The 16,516-nt window shown below is 38.9% G+C and overlaps 2 protein-coding genes across 12 annotated transcripts in view; one reads left to right on the top strand and one right to left on the bottom strand.

Annotated features, from left to right (window-relative positions):
* Window positions 1–11,724, top strand: part of LOC106540188 (uncharacterized) — a 50,889-nt gene extending 39,165 nt beyond the window's left edge. For 4 of the 7 annotated variants that reach the window (XM_087719975.1, XM_087719972.1, XM_087719973.1 and 1 more), the window contains 9 exons: window positions 2,156–2,299; window positions 2,688–2,792; window positions 3,291–3,760; window positions 4,249–4,400; window positions 5,301–5,356; window positions 7,538–7,795; window positions 8,215–8,319; window positions 9,910–10,041; window positions 10,995–11,724. In XM_087719975.1, the coding sequence (XP_087576101.1) occupies window positions 2,156–2,299; window positions 2,688–2,792; window positions 3,291–3,760; window positions 4,249–4,400; window positions 5,301–5,356; window positions 7,538–7,795; window positions 8,215–8,319; window positions 9,910–10,041; window positions 10,995–11,168 (1,596 nt within the window). In that variant the 3' untranslated portion in view covers window positions 11,169–11,724. The remainder of the gene's footprint in view (window positions 1–2,155; window positions 2,300–2,687; window positions 2,793–3,290; window positions 3,761–4,248; window positions 4,401–5,300; window positions 5,357–7,537; window positions 7,796–8,214; window positions 8,320–9,909; window positions 10,042–10,994) is intronic. The other 3 variants (XM_087719970.1, XM_087719974.1, XM_087719971.1) reach the window with 3 other exon arrangements.
* Window positions 11,725–14,248: 2,524 nt separating this feature from the next.
* PRICKLE4 (prickle planar cell polarity protein 4) overlaps window positions 14,249–16,516 on the bottom strand; it is a 31,144-nt gene continuing 28,876 nt past the window's right edge. For all 5 annotated transcript variants that reach the window (XM_087719977.1, XM_087719978.1, XM_087719976.1 and 2 more), the window contains one exon: window positions 14,249–15,686. In XM_087719977.1, the coding sequence (XP_087576103.1) occupies window positions 15,121–15,686 (566 nt within the window). In that variant the 3' untranslated portion in view covers window positions 14,249–15,120. The remainder of the gene's footprint in view (window positions 15,687–16,516) is intronic.

The following is a 16,516-nucleotide window of genomic DNA, read 5'->3' as shown; positions in this document are numbered from 1 at the left end:
AATTTCTTTGCGGATGGCAACCCTGAGCAAGCGATGAAATGCGCTTGCTTGGAAAACAAATCAATAACTGTCCAGATTACTCTATTACCACCGCTGTTTGGAAGCTCGATGATGAAATCCATGGCAATCTCTTCCCATGGTCAGCTGGGGCTGGCCACTCGTTGTAGTAATCCAGGGGGTTTTCCGGGCTGGGTTTTCTTTGTGGCACAAGTAGCACAGCTTTTGACATAATCTTCCACTTCCGATTTCATCTTTGGCCACCAAAATTGACGTCTGGTGAGGTGGAGTGTTTTTAGGAATCCGAAGTGGCCTCCTAGTTTCGCATCATGATTCCACTGTAGCATTTGCAGCCTCATCTTTGCAGGAATGTATAGTTTGGACCCCTTCCAGGCTAAGCCATCGCTCACCGTTAGGATGTCCTTGTTGTTGTTAAACCACGGGTCCGTCCAGAGAGCTGCCTTCAGCTCGGTCGACAACTTATCTTGGCTCCGAGTGGTGACTTGAGCTGCTTTTTGGTGAGAGGGACATATGATGGGGTGGACGACCTCTTCCTTCTTACTGTCATATTGCGGTTTTCTCGACAGAGCATCTGCTAACAAGTTATTTCCTGCTGGGATGTGTTTAATTTCGAATTTGAACCTTTGGAAGTATTGTGCCCAGCAGAGAGGGCCAATGCAATGGTGGAACAATACCTCTGGTGTTATGTGGACTATCAGCAAGACAACTGGTCAGACTTACTACCCTTCGCTGAAGTGGCGTACAACAATGCAGGTCCACAGCAGTACCGGTTTAACTCCGTTGCAGATTACCAGTGGCATGGAGTTCGTTCTCATGTCTGAGCTGCCAAAAGAACCTCCCTCCTCCAGGTCTCTGAATGAATGGATGGACACACTAAAGAAGTGATGGGAAAATACAAAGAAGGCTCTAACCGATGCGGCAGAAGCCTACAAGAAGCAAGCTGATAAACATCGTTCCCTCCAACCCCCCTTTAGGGTGGAGGACAAAGTTTTTTTATCTACAAAATACATAAGATTGAGGATGCCTAGCAAGAAATTGGGTCCAAAATTCCTAGGACCTTTCCCAACAGAAAAGATAATTAACCCAGTTACAGTTAGACTCAGCCTACCCAGAATCCTAGAGAAAATTTACCCAGTATTCCATTGTAGCTTGTTAAAACCTGTAAGGGGATCTAGCATAAGGCCATCTACCCAAGCTCCCCCTCCTCCTGTAGTGGTAGAAGGGGAAACACATTATGAAGTGAAAAAAATATTGGATTCCAGGATGTATAGAGGTCGCTTACAATATTTGGTGCATTGGAAGGGGTACCCTTTGTCTGAAGCTACATGGGTGAAAAGTTGGGATTTAAAAGCAGATGAATTAGTGAAACAATTCCATGAGAAGTTCCCTGATAAGCCAAAGGGTCCCCCTGGGGGAGGAAGGGGTGGTTAGAGATATCTATAGTAACCTTTCTTTAATTTTCTTTTCCAGAAAATGTTTCTCTTTTGAAGAGAGGCCGCCTGTCAGGTCTGCAGCGGTTCCTTTAAGAATCTTTGGCCTGCCACACTCTTATTAAGGGGGGGGGAATATAGCAAGGGGTAGAATGTGTTGTTTTCAAAATAAAAAATTCCTTCCTAGAAGCGCAAGGTCATCTTTTGTCTCCCAAACCTTTGCACCTGATCGGAACCAGTTTGGGCGTAGGTGCTAGCGTGGAAGAAGAAGATTGAACCATGTGATGGACTGTGGATGTGGGACAAGATCATGAATTTTTAACTGGGTGGGATTCTGATGTAACTTCCAGAGTTGGAATCCCACAGTACGATGCCAACATGCTTGCCTTATTAAATTGGAACTTTAAGCATAGATTTGCCTTTGACTCTGATTTAATTCTGCATGATATTTGGAACGCTGACATTTAAACTGGTAAGAACGGGAAAGCCCTCTGCATATATTTTCATATGCACCAAAGACAAATTCTTTGTGTGTCCAATCACACTTGGCCAATAAAGAATTCTATTCCTTGGAAATATAAGTATGTTCAATTTGGAATCTGGAAATTACTTGTGATTACAGGCATTTTGGTTGTTCAATTCCTGTTATGTCTAAAAATCTGTTTCCCAAAATATTCTAATCTTGATTTTGTTTTAAACTGTCGTAGACTGAAACTTCAACCAAGGAGAAAGATACAGATGACTCTCAAGCTAATGTTGTTATCCCAGCTCTTGATTCTTCCAGCCTTCCAAGTACCCTCAAGGATATTCGCTCTGTACCTGTGCTAATGAGAAGAAAAGTTATTGGATTGGTAAGAATGGGAACATTTGCATATATTTTTTCTTTGAAAATATAGGTAGGTCCAATTTTGAATTTATGTGTGACTATACAAATGTTACTTGTTCAGTTACTTTTATGTCAGAAAGTCTTCAGGAAAGCTAATTCCTTGGGAATTAGTTGAAGTTTAACTATATATGGAAGGCAGCAAGCTATAAAAGATTATTCTGTGTGTCCTCCACTTCCTTTTGTTGTTCTAATCCATGTGTTTTATTTCATTTATCTCTAGTCTTACACTTGAAAAGCTGCTCCCTTTCATTCATTCATTCGTTCAATCATTCATTCATTCCCCGCGAAATACAAATAACTCAAGGCAGTGAACATACCCAACCCAATTCTTCCTATTTTCCCCACAACAACAGGCTGAAAACCATAGAGCATGGGCGCCTGAAGACTATCAGGAGCCACCCTGGAATATGAACCAAGCTGACCAGTATCTCAAAGGGTCTGAACGTTACAAAGACTCGGTAAGTTGATTCTGGTCATAATGAAAATAATTGTTAGTAAGGGGGAGATGGAGACTAGATGTGGGACATGAGTGAAGAGTGAATGAGGGCTATAGAGAGGAGAAAAAGTTGCTTCCAAGAAAAACAAAGACCTACAGTGACACTTTAAAGTATCTCTAACTTGGTCCCCTCTAGATATATATATATATACACAAGTCCTATAGTTCACATATTTGGAAAAATTAGAGGATGATCTCAGTATGTTTCAGAATAGAAAAAGTGAAAATTGTTGTGCTCTGTGGATAAAGTTAAACTTGAGATATTGGGGGCAACGTAACGTGTCACAATTATATAGTGGAACTAGATAGCATTCATAGGTCAGGAAACTAAGAGATTAACATTTTAGCCTAGAGTTTAGTATTAATGACATTTTGAATTTTTATGAGTGGTTCTGAGTTTGAAATTGAAAAAGATGGATTTCTCTTGATTCTTTATTGGATGGTTTCATTCTCTTTTCAGGTCTCTACTTCTATTTCTTCTAATGAAAAACATAATATTGAAAGCCTGGCAAAATCCAAGTCTAGTTCTCCAAAGATTCATCACAGCATCAATTCCAAGCATTCCAGTACAAATAAGACCTCAAGAGACTTACGTTGCCAAAGTCCAAGATCCTGCGCCAGGCAAGAGCGTAGCTCAAGATCTTCTGGCAAGCGAGACCCGTCAACAGAAAGACAGGATAGAAGTTCAGAATTATCCTATAGGCGAGAACATAGTTCAGGATCGTCCCACAAACAAGAAGACTCTCCTCAAAGAGATAAGCGTAGATCAAAATCTCCTTACAGACAAGAACAGTCTTCTCAGAAACGGGGATGTAGCCCAAAAACCTCTCTCGTGCAAGAACATGGTGTGAAGTCAGTACGCAAGCGAAAGCATAGTTCAAATTCTCCTCCAAAAAAGAAACAAAATTCAAAATCTCAGAAGCTGGATAGGTACTTTGGATAACTAATTGTGTGTATTTTTTTAAGGAATTGGGCAAGTAAAAAGAAGTAGGGCCACATGGATAGGACAAATTAAGAAAAGGACCTTGAAAAAACAGGAATTCTCATAACAAAAGAGAAATAATAGGTGGATATATTTAGCTCTTAAAGAATGTTCTAGTGTGCATCAGTCTGAGATGCAGACATTTCTACATAAGCACCAGCTTTTCTCTCAGACTTTCTATCTTTTTTTTTACTTCATTGCTGCATATTCACTGCATTTTGTCCTCCCCATTGAGCCATAAGTACTTCATTCAGGTGGCATATGTCTTTAACCAGTAAAAATATATGTTTTTAGTTTGTGAGAGTAAGACTTAATCTTACATTTTTAATCAGTACGTTGAGTTTTAAATGTGATATATTAGTTGAGTCGGATTCCTGAGGCTGAATTGAGGCAGAAGGTTTCTGCCGCTCAAGTGAGTCCTTTTCTCCCGCTTCAGGTGCAAAGAGAAAAAGTTGGGAAGAAGTTGTTGCTGCCATTGCTATTACCACTATCAACAGAGCTGCAGTCCATCCCAAGAGAGTTTGTGTCACAGATGTTGCTCTCCTTCTTACTTAACTTGTAAAATAGAACACCTCAATGTTTCCAAAGGTTTGCTTTTCCTGAGGATTTTATGTCAGAAATAGCTCAGAATGTGACCTATTCTGTTTTCCTTGAAGGGACTGAGTTTGAGTACCTTTAAGATAGTTACTTAACAAATTATTGTGGGTTACCTTTTTCTCTAAACTTCAACCAGAGGTTATAATTGCTTTTTTCTTGATAATGTGATCTCCAAAAGGAAAACCAAGGTGGAGCTTAGTATTAAATTAAAAGAAGTGGCCAATGAGATGCCTATGGGAAGCCCAAAAATTATCAAGCAAATTGAAAGGCATGTGCCATGAGTTTATTGAAGTGCCTTTCAATGTTGGCAGGAATAAACTACATCTTGTAATGAATTAAATAGATTGGCTGAAATTTTTTTATGAAGAAATGCTTCCTTCCATGAGAATATGATTATATTTTGGAAAATAACTTTGTAAATTAAGAACAAAGCTAATGGTTGGTTGGGCCCTGTTGAATATCTTTTTGGAAATTATATGGAAGTATATATGACTTCAATTTAATTTAATTTATAGTGTGCCTTTATATTTTTTTCCAATAACTCAAGGTGGTGAATTTATTTCACACCTTCCTCCTCCTATTTTCCTCACAATAACAACCCTGCGAGTTGGATTGGGCTGAGAGAGCTTGATTGACCCAAAGTCACCTAGCTGACTTTCATGGCTAAGGTGGGATTTGAATTCACGGTCTCCTTGTTTTCTAGCCCAGTACCTTAACCACTAGACCAACCTTGGTTCTATACCAGTATTTTATTTTATTTTTTATTTTATATCACCCTGATATTTTCTCCTTCATTGTTTGCATTTGTATTGTTTCGGTCTTGGAATAGAAAACCAAGCATCTCTATGAAGAAAATAATAATCTGTTTCTGATTTTGTTTTTATTTCACAGAAATAAGAAATGTCTATGGCATGCCATACCACCTTTCTTCCAAGAGGTCTATTGTGGTAAGAGAATATGGTTTTATTCTGCTGACCATGCTAGATGAGGGTGAGGAGAAACTTGTAAATTATATCATACCAGAAGAGATGATGCAAAGATGAAAGTGTATTCCCATTTCTTCCGTTATGATAAATTGAAATTTAGTCTGTCTTCTTTAGGAATTCATATAGAGATTATATTAATTTTTGGGTATCCAGCCCACTTTTTCTCATTTTCTTCTCTCTTGCCCCTAGAAGAGGCAAAGTTGGTAGGAGACTCTGGTGTAGGAGAAAGCTACTAGGCTGCAATTAATATTTCACTATCTATCAAAGCGTCTATATTCATGAATCTCCTGGAAATGTATTTGATAACAATCACATTGTTTATATTTTGATTTGTCTGTTGACATTTGAGTTCTGTTACCAATTTTCATGTGTCTGCTGTATGATTAGTAATACATTTAATATGAAGTATGCATGTTTTTTTTTCCTACATTCATTCCTTATGTTTGTAAATTGTTATTCATTTACCCTTCCAGGAAATTATCTCACCATAAAAAATCATTCTGGGAAACTGGATATTTAATTATCCATTATGTACTGGATAATTAGTATAAACATTAGGCTTAGTATTGTTATAGTTTGCTGTTATTAACTAAACATATCTCCCAGTGGAATCACCTGCGTCCCAGAAGTCTTTAGATTGCATTGTTGCAACTATAGTTTGTTTGGTTAACAAACAGAGCAGAGTGATCCTGCTGTACAGCTGTAGGATTTGTACAGTATCTGTACTGTATAAGTGCTGTTTAATCTGCCGGTGGCAATTGGTTCCTTTCAACCACTTGCTATAAATGTCTATTCATTCTTCACTCACATATTAAGACAATTACATGACCCCAAAGTGTATATAGTCGCCTTTCTTCACATATTCCTTACACTTGTATGGAAATAATTAGGTTAAATTGGTCATTTCAGTAAATCTGTAGGTGAACATATCTGACTTAATTTCCATATGGTACATAGTTAATATCATATTTTCCTGCTAATCTACAGGCAAACTTGCTATTTATGTGCAGTTGTTTAGAAAAGAGAACATGTAGGTGCAAAAATCTGAACACCTTTATAACATCTTTTTGGGGAGAAGTATTACTTTCTAAACATTTCTTATCAGCAGTTAAGTGTCTTTTTATTCTTCTGTGTATCTCTTCCAAACTCCTAAATACTGTAAAGTACCATGACGACAACGGGAATCTACTATCTGTTCGATTTCATAATGGCGTTCACCTGCACCGGAGACGGTGGTGTTGGAAGATTACATAGCCCAGTGATGGTCACCAGTTTGAGTAAACTGCTGTGAAACACTGGGTGGGTTTTCCCCAACTGGGGAGGCAGCTTTAGTTCTACCGTGACCGGATGGCTAGATGGAAGCGAGGGATAGGCTGGGAAGGAGGCCATGATGTATTCCTGCTACTTGACCGGCCATCTGAGGACCCAGATTGTTGGGGGCAATATGCTGACTCTCTGTAAACCGCTTAGAGAGGCCTGAAAGGCCTATGAAGCGGTATATAAGTCCACTGCTATTGCTATTGCTATATCCCCTCTGTTCTCTTGATAACAAGAACCGCTGTCACGGAAGCTGACCTCCCCAAACCACTCCCTCAGACAATCCATCGTCTGGCTACCCTAGTCAGTGGAGTAGCTCCACTCCCCCTCTTCATCTTTAGTCACCCTCCTTTCTACCAAGTGAGGTGATCCCCCTGGGGTGAAGGCACAGGTAGTTCTGAGCTGGTTGTTAACCCCGTTTGCTTCCACCACTCATTCACTGGCATCACCGGTTGAGATGTAGGAATAGCCCCAGTGGCTATACATCTTACAGCTACCTCTGTTTCCTCCTCCTGTGTTGTAACAACCAAAACAGTGGCCTCAGGTAGGACCACTGCTGCTGCCTCGGCTCCTTCAGACATCATTCAGACCAAACAGGAACTATGTGAAGTGAAGTATTGATGGTAGAGAACTGACTTTCTGTCACGTTCCGGCGTTCACGTTGAATGCAAACAGAGAGTCAGTTTGTTTGGTGAAAAACTTTATCTCTATCTAATATTACATGATAATCAGCATTAAATGACAATGGTGCAAAGGTAAGTAAATCCAAGTCAGTTCTAACCAAGTTAACACCATCACTCATATATATACCATTACCCCACCCAGCTCCACCCACAACTCCACCCAGATGACACCCAACCACCATCACCAATCACCATGACCCTCAGCCACACCCCCACTCAGTGTCGTCATAGCTCCTTCCTGGTTAGCCACATCCGAGCAGAAGAGTTACTTCTGAGGAGGCAGTTGCACCCAAGTAGAAGAGATACTCTGCAGAATAGTGAGGGAAGCCTTGCAGAGCCACATGCAGCTACGGGCTCCGCCAACATCAAGAGAGTCACCATCAACGTGGCAGCATTGCTGGTGTGTAAGCATGGCCGAGCGGGCATGGCGATGGATGGGTTCCCCCTTGAATGGCAGCCCGAGGGCTGACATCTTCCTTTGAAATGTTTATGTTTATCTTCATTTGGTTTGTTTTTTTTACTATTCTTCCTTAAGAACCAAGAAATTCTTCTAGTTCAGAAAGCTTAGGGCTCCTTATGTCTGCTGCATGTTTGAAATCCCCCCACAAGTTGCAGTAATATTCAAATCTGGATAGTATAAAGTATTTTCATACATCTAAATATCTTTTAAATTTTATTTACTTATCTTCACTGGATAATAAATGTCTGTAAAAAATACACTGCTCCGTTTTTTTTAAAAAAGACAAGTGACTTTCTGGTATTATCTCAGTACTTTCCTTTTACTTCCTGTTACAATCCTTTCTCCTTCTGGGATGGTAGAATGAAAAGGAAATAAGAGAGAGCAGACAAGTGGTGGAACCTGAGATACCGTTAATTGAAAAGGAAAAAAGAGCAACCATAAGGACCAGAAGAAATGCTTTGAAGGTAATTTATAATACATATTTCAAATGCTATGTGAAATAAGCCATATCTTAATTATATAAATGTTTTTGATTCTCTGAATATTCATATGTATGCATAGACATCTGTGGGAGTAAAGGAGAATGTTGTCATGTGTTATAATGTCATCACAGGAATGATGAGATTAAGTATTGTACATCAGTCTCATCATGCAACTAGTTTATTTGCACAATTGTCAGTGAAAGTTAACATCCAAAAAATCCTTTTAATTTACATCTAGTTTCTCACAATATAGGTCCTTGACTTACAACTGGTCATTTAATAACTATTCAAAGTTAAAACAGCTCAGAAAGGATCCTTTACAGTCAATAAAGCATTTCTAGTTCTCATAAAACATTGTGCTGCTCCCTCCCCCAGTCACATGATTGGGATCCGGGTGCTTGGCAACCATTCACACTTACAATCAGTTGTCAAGTGCCCTACAATCATGTGATCTCCATTTAACAATGTACTCTATTGAATTCCCCAGAAGATCAGTAGGGAAGCCAGCAGGGAAGGTTTCAAGCTGCTGCCATCAGTGAAAGGATTTCCTCTCCATGCATGGAACAGAATTCTTGTGCTGGGCTGGAGAAATGAAGCTTAGCTCAGATCTGAGCTTTGTTTCTCCAAACCCCAGCAAGCTCTCAAAGGCTAGGGAACCGGTCCTTTTTTTGCACCAAAAAGGCAGGGGCAACTTGGCAGAATGAAGGGCAGTGGCAGAACCAAGAAAGGCAGGAGAGCCCAGTATTTTTCTTCCCCACTGTTTCTTGCTAGCAAAACAGCTGTTCAATGGGCATGTGTGAGAGCCACTTGAGAGATGGGTAGAAGAGCATGGGGGTATCTTGAGATGGGGGAAGCCTTGGAAAGCCCATGGCTAGTGGGTTTCAGCCTGCACTAGGCCTTCTAGGATCTCTCCCTCCCCAGGCACACCCTTCCTGCTCTTAAAAGAACTGTCGGTTCATTTAACAAATGCATTGGAAAGAGCAGAGATGGCTGGCCATTACTTGAGGCAGTTCATGTAATGTTTGTCCTGACTTTCAACCCTAATGGGCAGTCATAACTCAAGGACTGCTTGTACTGGAAAGTTAGATCTACTTTGCAGCAAAATTATTATATCAAGAAAAGAGAATATTTGAGGCTCATAGTTGAAATGAAGGGTCCTTGGTGCTCCCTGAGCTTGCTTGTTCTCCGGTTTTCATTTATCCTAACTAGGTAACATTATCAGTGCTAGTAAGGAGTGCTGTTTGCTGTCAGTTTATATTCTGGTCTCTTGCCTGTCTGTGTGGGTGGGGGTGGTCTTAGGGATTCTTTGTGGCTGGACTGTTTACTCATGGCTCTTTGGCAGTTTCTTCATTGGAGTATTGCTTACTTGATTGTTGATCTGCAGGTTAAGGACCCCTTAAATTATTATACTTCCTTATTATAGACCTCTTTTTTCCTAAGTATTCAAAATATGAATATTTTATACAGTCTACTTTTACGTATTGCTTTGCAGCAGGAGTTTCTTTAAATTGGGGGGGGGGGTGTTGTTAGCCTTGTTAACTATATATCTCATTGGGAAATTTATTGATTCAGTCATCAACCAAAAAGAAGAAAATGAGCTCTCCTTGCCACCTTAATGCTGAAGAGACCAATTCTTCAGTCCCATCCTGGACTCCTAAAGACCGATCTGCAGCAGTGCTAGCAAGAAAAGAAGAGCTTGAGCAGGTAAGGAAAAACTGAGCTTCTTCCCCACTGGTTCCCAAACATGGCTGATGAAGATGACAAAAAGAAATGGTAGAAAGGAAAGAAAAAAGACAGAGCTTGTGCATTTCATCTGCCTGCTTAAGGATTGGGCTTCTTTGTATTTGTTTATTCATTTTCAAGCCATTTGTAGCTGAGACTATAATGAAGAATGGGAACATAAGCACACGCTATAAACTTAAATCTTAATTTGTAAATTAGATTCTGAGAATTCATGGTTTATTTATAGTGAGTATGAAAAGACGATAACCCTGATGAAAACATGCAAGTAATATTGCATGTTTCATTCAAGGTCATCTTTCTTACTTCATACATCTGCCTTTAACATTCCAGAAGTAGCTGAACAATGACCATCAACATTTCCACAATTTGCCATGAACTGTGGCTGCTAGAAGAGGTTTTTCAAAAGGCTGAGCTTTGCCACACATGCTTTAAAGGAATAACTTTGTTTTTCAGTATCTAGTTCACCACCTTTGTTTCAAAGAATTTATCTTCTCCACCCAATCAGTGTACATTTTCAGTGTTACATCCATAGTTGAGCTGAGTGATGTTCCAAATGTGGATGGGGCTGCGACACAAAGGGAACTTTACCTATTCATTGTGGTTCAGCAGATTCATCTGAATTCTAATTATTTGAAATGATGCTGCTACTATCCACATGGATATCACATCCAGTTTATTCCAGGGAAAAAAATGCAAACATGGATGCTTTGTGCATTTTCTACTTTGAACCTTTTAAAAACAAATGATACATATTTACTTTTATATATTATTGGGTGTGTTTCCCCCACCCCCTACTTTATGCGCTTCTGATCACTGCCACGGCCCCAATAATTATAGACAGGGTATTCAGTAGTGTGGTCTTAAAAATACATTGCTTGTTCATTGGCCTGATGGAACTTGGTCTTTCACTGTAGGCCTACCTGCAGGTCCTTCTCAACTTTGGAGTAATAGCCATCATGCTGGTGGAAAAGGAACCCTGCATGATAGAAGCAATGAGCTCAGCACTACGAGCTAACCTGAGAAAGATTGGAGACTACTATGAATGTCTGCTAAGGAACTACATTGACAGCTTAACTGAAGCCAGCTGAGAAGACATCACATTGGCAAATCTACCTAATATACCTGAAGCCTTTTTTAAGACAATGGGAGAAAGCTTTCTGTTCAAGCCCAGGATAAACAATGGCCTTGGAGAAGGCCTCCTTTTGGCAGTAGAGCTGAGAAACCACTTTCTCCTGCAACAGCTAGAAGACTTGAAAGTATTATTGTAAAATCAATCCAAGGACTTTGGAAGATAAAATTGGGAGGAGGGAGGCAAAAAGGGTAAAAAGATGAGTGTGATGCCTAATAAATTCTGAATGACTCAGTTAACTCAGATCAGGTGGTAACTGGAATGGGAGTAGAATCTACTAGATTTATACTTTAAGTTACATGGAAGCATCACATGTTCTTGGTAATGGGGAAGAAGTTCTTATTTTAGCTTATTAAAAATACTGTTGAGCAGTATTTTGATTGTTGGTCTTTGTGCAGAAGCAAGCTGGTCTCTGATGGTCCAGTAATACTCAAGAAGCCTGATGAAAATAGTATTTGCATTTTTCAAAACTGTCGTAGTATTTTTAAAGAAAGAATAAAATTATTTTGAGACAACTGATATCTCAGAGCTGCCTTTATTGAGTTTGCCTTCAAGGTGGTGTCCCTATTCAGACATATATTTCTTAAACTTCTGGTTGAGATTACCCAGTTAAGCATTCAAATAAGATGAAGGCACACTCAGTTTTTCTTGATCTTTCTCTCAGCATATTTTCAATATATCTCTATGTGGAACTTTTGACAGTAAATAAAGGTCCATCACAGGGTTTTAAGATTTTATGTAGGTGAAATAAAAGGGCTATTATTTAGATGTCTCATTATTTGCACTAGAATACATAAAGTATGTTGCTCCTTTTTTAATTTCATGTGGTACAAATGACCTCCTGCAATCTTGCATTTGCAAGATATGTTGGACTAGCAGCATGGCTTAGAGGTAGAAAATTTCTGTATCTTATTTTTGGAAGAAAATTGAATGGCCTACCATAGTTCCTTTCCTGATTTTGACAGATCAGCTAAAGGGACCCTTCGGACAAGGAAATATGACAAAAATAAATGTATGCATTATAGGTGGGACAATAGGACAACCTCCAAAAATGGAATAGTATTGAATCCATATTCAGCTTCTTAGCAAGATCCAATGTAAGTAATACTTGCTGTCTAACCCATCTTATCATCTTCCTACCGTTATTCCCACAGAAGCAGTCTGTTTTTCAGATCAACAAACACCATCTTGCACAATCAAGTGCAGCTGGATCATGTCTGCATTTTGATGGATGGCTGTAAATCCATTGATTGCAACAAAAAACTTGACTAACTGGCTTGTCACCTGGGCCTGACATTAATTTGGTCTGTGTTCAGCTTAGCACTTCCCTGATGGGCAGGCAGTATCCAATAATAGCACCACTAGTAGGAGCAGATCTCACTGCCTACTGTCTAACCCATAACAATTGTTCACCTTCCCTTAAAATCTCTTACCTTACAGCTAGTTTGAAGCAGTATTAAAAACTGATCATATACTGACCATAATTTAGCTCAAGGAGAAATCAGTTTCTGGTCCTTTTTTGGTGGAATAGTTGTCTGCACTCTTGATTTGCCATCTAACTCACTGTTGAAATAATTGGCTACGCAAATGACTACAGGAGAGGTGAGGAAAGCTTTGGCCTGTGGAATATTATTTCATACTGTTTATGTCTCATCAATAAATTTGTCAACATGTTGGGAAAAGATAGTCCACAATTGAAAGGATAATTTCTAATTTGGCAAAAGAACTGGAAAAATGTTTTCTATTTCTATTAAAACCCAATGAAGATGCTTCAAGATTTGATATATGAGCTTTCAGAAACATTACCATAATAATTCTGTTAATGCTTTCCATCCTCCAATTAACATTTATATTGCAGATCCTGTCCAAGGGGAGAAGTTTTATAAATAGCTATAAAAATTCACCAGATAGGCTATGTATGGTATTTATGCAGAAATTAATTTTCTGAATGTGACATAAAAAGATTGAATCTATCTCAACTTTGTATTCAAATTTATCAAGCCTTCATTTTAAGAAAGCATTTTATTAAAATGAATTAAAACATTGATCATTATGCTACAAAATCACCATCCTTTTGTCTTCCTTTAGCCTAGCAAAATTGAAGGAAAACAAGATTCCTTCTTTTTGACTCATGACTTTTCAAATCCTAAAATGAGAATTTGGTTTTGATTTAATTGACTTAATTCCACAAGAGAAGTATAAAAATGGCTATCAGCAGTTGAATCGGAGGAAAACACTTCTTGCTTTTTTCCCCACAAGAAGCTGCACTAGCTTCCAATGCATTAGAGACTATACCTGAGCCCAAACTTCCAAAGGAAAGGTGATTATTTTCCTAATTTCTGCCTCTTCTTTTTCAGTTAAGAACATCATCTTCTCATATTAATCTTTCCCAAGCAAAGTATAACTATGCAAAAGGCTCCTCTTTTAGTAGCATGATATGTATGTGATGTGTATGAATGTAAACATTGTGCCTTCCTTCATTGTTGAAACAATTACCCTTAAATCAATGGTGAAATTCATTTTTTTTACCAGTTCTGTGGGCGTGGCTTGGTGGGCATGGCAGGGAAAGGATACTGCAAAATTTCCATTCTTACCCCACTCTAGGGGAAAGATACTGCAAAATCCCCATTCCCTCCTCACTGGGGGGGGGGGGAGGGTATTGCAAAATCTCCATTCCCACCCCACTCTGGGGTCAGCCAGAGGTATTTGCCGGTTCTCTGGACTACTCAAAATTTTCTTTACCGGTTCTCCAGAACCTGCTGAATTTCACCCCTGCCCTTAATACATTTCTCCTCCTATGGTCTGATAAGAGGCTTCAATGCCACATCTGCTGTTATTTTTCTATCCTTCCTGTCTATAGTTGAACTCTCTGTATGCTCCACCAAAAGTGAATCACATCTCCAAACCACTCACCCCACCCATTTTTCTTTGAACTAGCTTAGCCTGTCATTGATTTGAAGACATTAAAATCTCTATAGACTGTTGCTTCAATTCCTAACCCACTGATTTCACTGTATGATATTAACCTCAAAAATCTCATTCGAGAAATTGTATTTTATTTCATTGTTTTAACTTCCAAAACATACAAATCTGTGTAATAAGATATAGTAAGCAACATCCAATCAGAAGTGTTGCTCTAGGAGGCCCCGGTTTGTTACAGTGACTTAATGTTCCAACCACAAGTGTGTGTTTAATTAGCCTTGATGGTGTGTGGGAGTCAGCTGCAGACATTCAAATGAGACTGTATGCGATGCTGAGATAGGAAATCTGAGTCAACATGAAAATAAGTCCTGAAGCAGAATGTTTTAGAAAAACATCTTAAGTACAGAAAATAAGTATAAGATCAAACCTGTTTCTTGACAGGTGAAAGTGGTTAATTTCTTCAGAGCAAACTTGGAGTAATAATCTTGTCAACCTGAAATGCTCTTGGTACTTGGCAGAGCCAAGGTTGAATACCGTAGCTTTTCACCCAATATCAACATTAAATACAGTAATATATAGTCTGAGAAGCAGGTAGCATTTTTCTTTCTTCAGTATCTATCTTATGGGATCAAGAAAATTTAAGAATTTTAAACTCTTGAGTGAGCCAAGTAAAAGTGGTTTAGAGCTCTTAAAGCCAAGATGGCAGCTATCTTTATTTTATTTTAATAAAAACGTGCTGACTCATTAGAAATAATTCTCTGTGGCATCCAAAATTATAAAACAAATGCTGACTTTTTAATCTGCATTTTGGACTTGGAATTATTAGCCTTGTAGCAGGAAGAGAATGGAATATTTATCCATGCATCTTTGCATCTTTGACCAGGTTTCTGATACTAATTTTAATTTATACATTGCAGAATGTGATCTGCCTTCATTAGTTTCTTCCCCTTTGCTTCACTCTGTTCGGATGGCTGATCATTGCCTGTCTGCTAGGATATACTACAGTGTTTACTATTGGCTCTTGCTCTGGCAGCCCACCCCATTCCCTTCCCAAGTGTTTCCTGCTCCATATTGGCAAAAGCTCCATATCTGGAACCAGGCTTTGGAATTGGCTTCCCAAAGAAGAAACCTTCTGGCTCAGAGTCAGAAGAGGATGAGGATGAACAAGTGAGGTACTTGGAATCATCATCTTCCATAGTAACTTCCTTTCCTCCAGGGCTGCCTTCGTATATTCTGTCTGGAAAATCCATAATTAATACAGATGCCTGTGAGGCTACAGAGTGCCTGCTTTTGAAGTGGAAGTCCGCTTGTGGCCGAGATGTTTCTTGAAAATATGTTTTCAAGTTGCGATTACCCCTCACAACTGTGGTGCTCCAAGGTGTGTCCATGGGATGAGAGATGGAGATTCGTACATCCTCTTGAGGTGAAACAGTCAATGACTCAAATACATGAAGCTGTGGGGTGATAGTTCTATTTCTGAAAGATACTGATTCCTCCTGGCTGTCAAACTCGGCATACACTGAGGAATTACCACATGAGTGAAGCCTTTCAGTCACTGCAAAAGGAATTAAAGGTTAGCATTTATGAGAAGTGGGGATGATCCTGATTACTGAATAATTCCTAGAAAGCATTCCAATAACCATTTGCTTGTATCAATGAGTTAGCAAGAGGTTGACATTTCCATACCTGCTTGTTCACACATTACTTTAAATTATAGCTTATTTTTTTACCCTGGTTTGATGTATAAACCATAAAAGCTTGATTCACAGAATTTGCTAAGACACAAATCATGCCTTAGAAACTACAGCATCTAAGCTCAGGTACCACACAGAATCAAAATCAAACATTATGGCTTTCCATTTTATAACTCAGCTAAAGGTTCCAGTAATTATTTGAAGCCATTTCACAGATTCAATGAATTGGAGTCATTTAAGTTAGACTCCTGCTCATTGCAGGAATCCAATTTAAAGCCTGTGTTTGAAACACAGTCAAAGGAAAACTCACCCTTTCTTCTTCTCTCTAGTTTAAACTGGCCTTAAATTTTGATTACCATTCAGTTAGAATCTACTAATGTAACTGTATAATCTGTCCTAAAATTTTGCCTGGTCTGTAGTTCCCTGGATTCTCCTTTCTTCAGTTTTTGAAGATAAGAGATAACTGCTTTTCTCTAGCCATGTTTGCATGGAACAACTGGAACACTACTTCTTTTAAACATAACTGATTGATTGTTCTTAGCATCTTTAATTATGGTTTTATCATCTACATGTCTAAATTTAGTCTTCCATGTTTGCAAGCCTCTTCCTTCTCTCCTAATGAGCCTCCTTTTTAACTTTTCAGATCTTCCTTAAGCTTTTGGGGAAATTATACTGGTTTTTTATGCTATCT

This window comes from Thamnophis sirtalis, unplaced genomic scaffold (genome assembly GCF_051295495.1).
Source record: "Thamnophis sirtalis isolate CommonGarterSnake01/CBP01778 unplaced genomic scaffold, rThaSir2_p1.2 scaffold_7, whole genome shotgun sequence".
Taxonomy (NCBI): Eukaryota; Metazoa; Chordata; class Lepidosauria; order Squamata; family Natricidae; genus Thamnophis; species Thamnophis sirtalis.
Note: the sequence above shows the minus strand (reverse complement) of the source record. Positions and strands in the feature narration are given on the sequence as shown.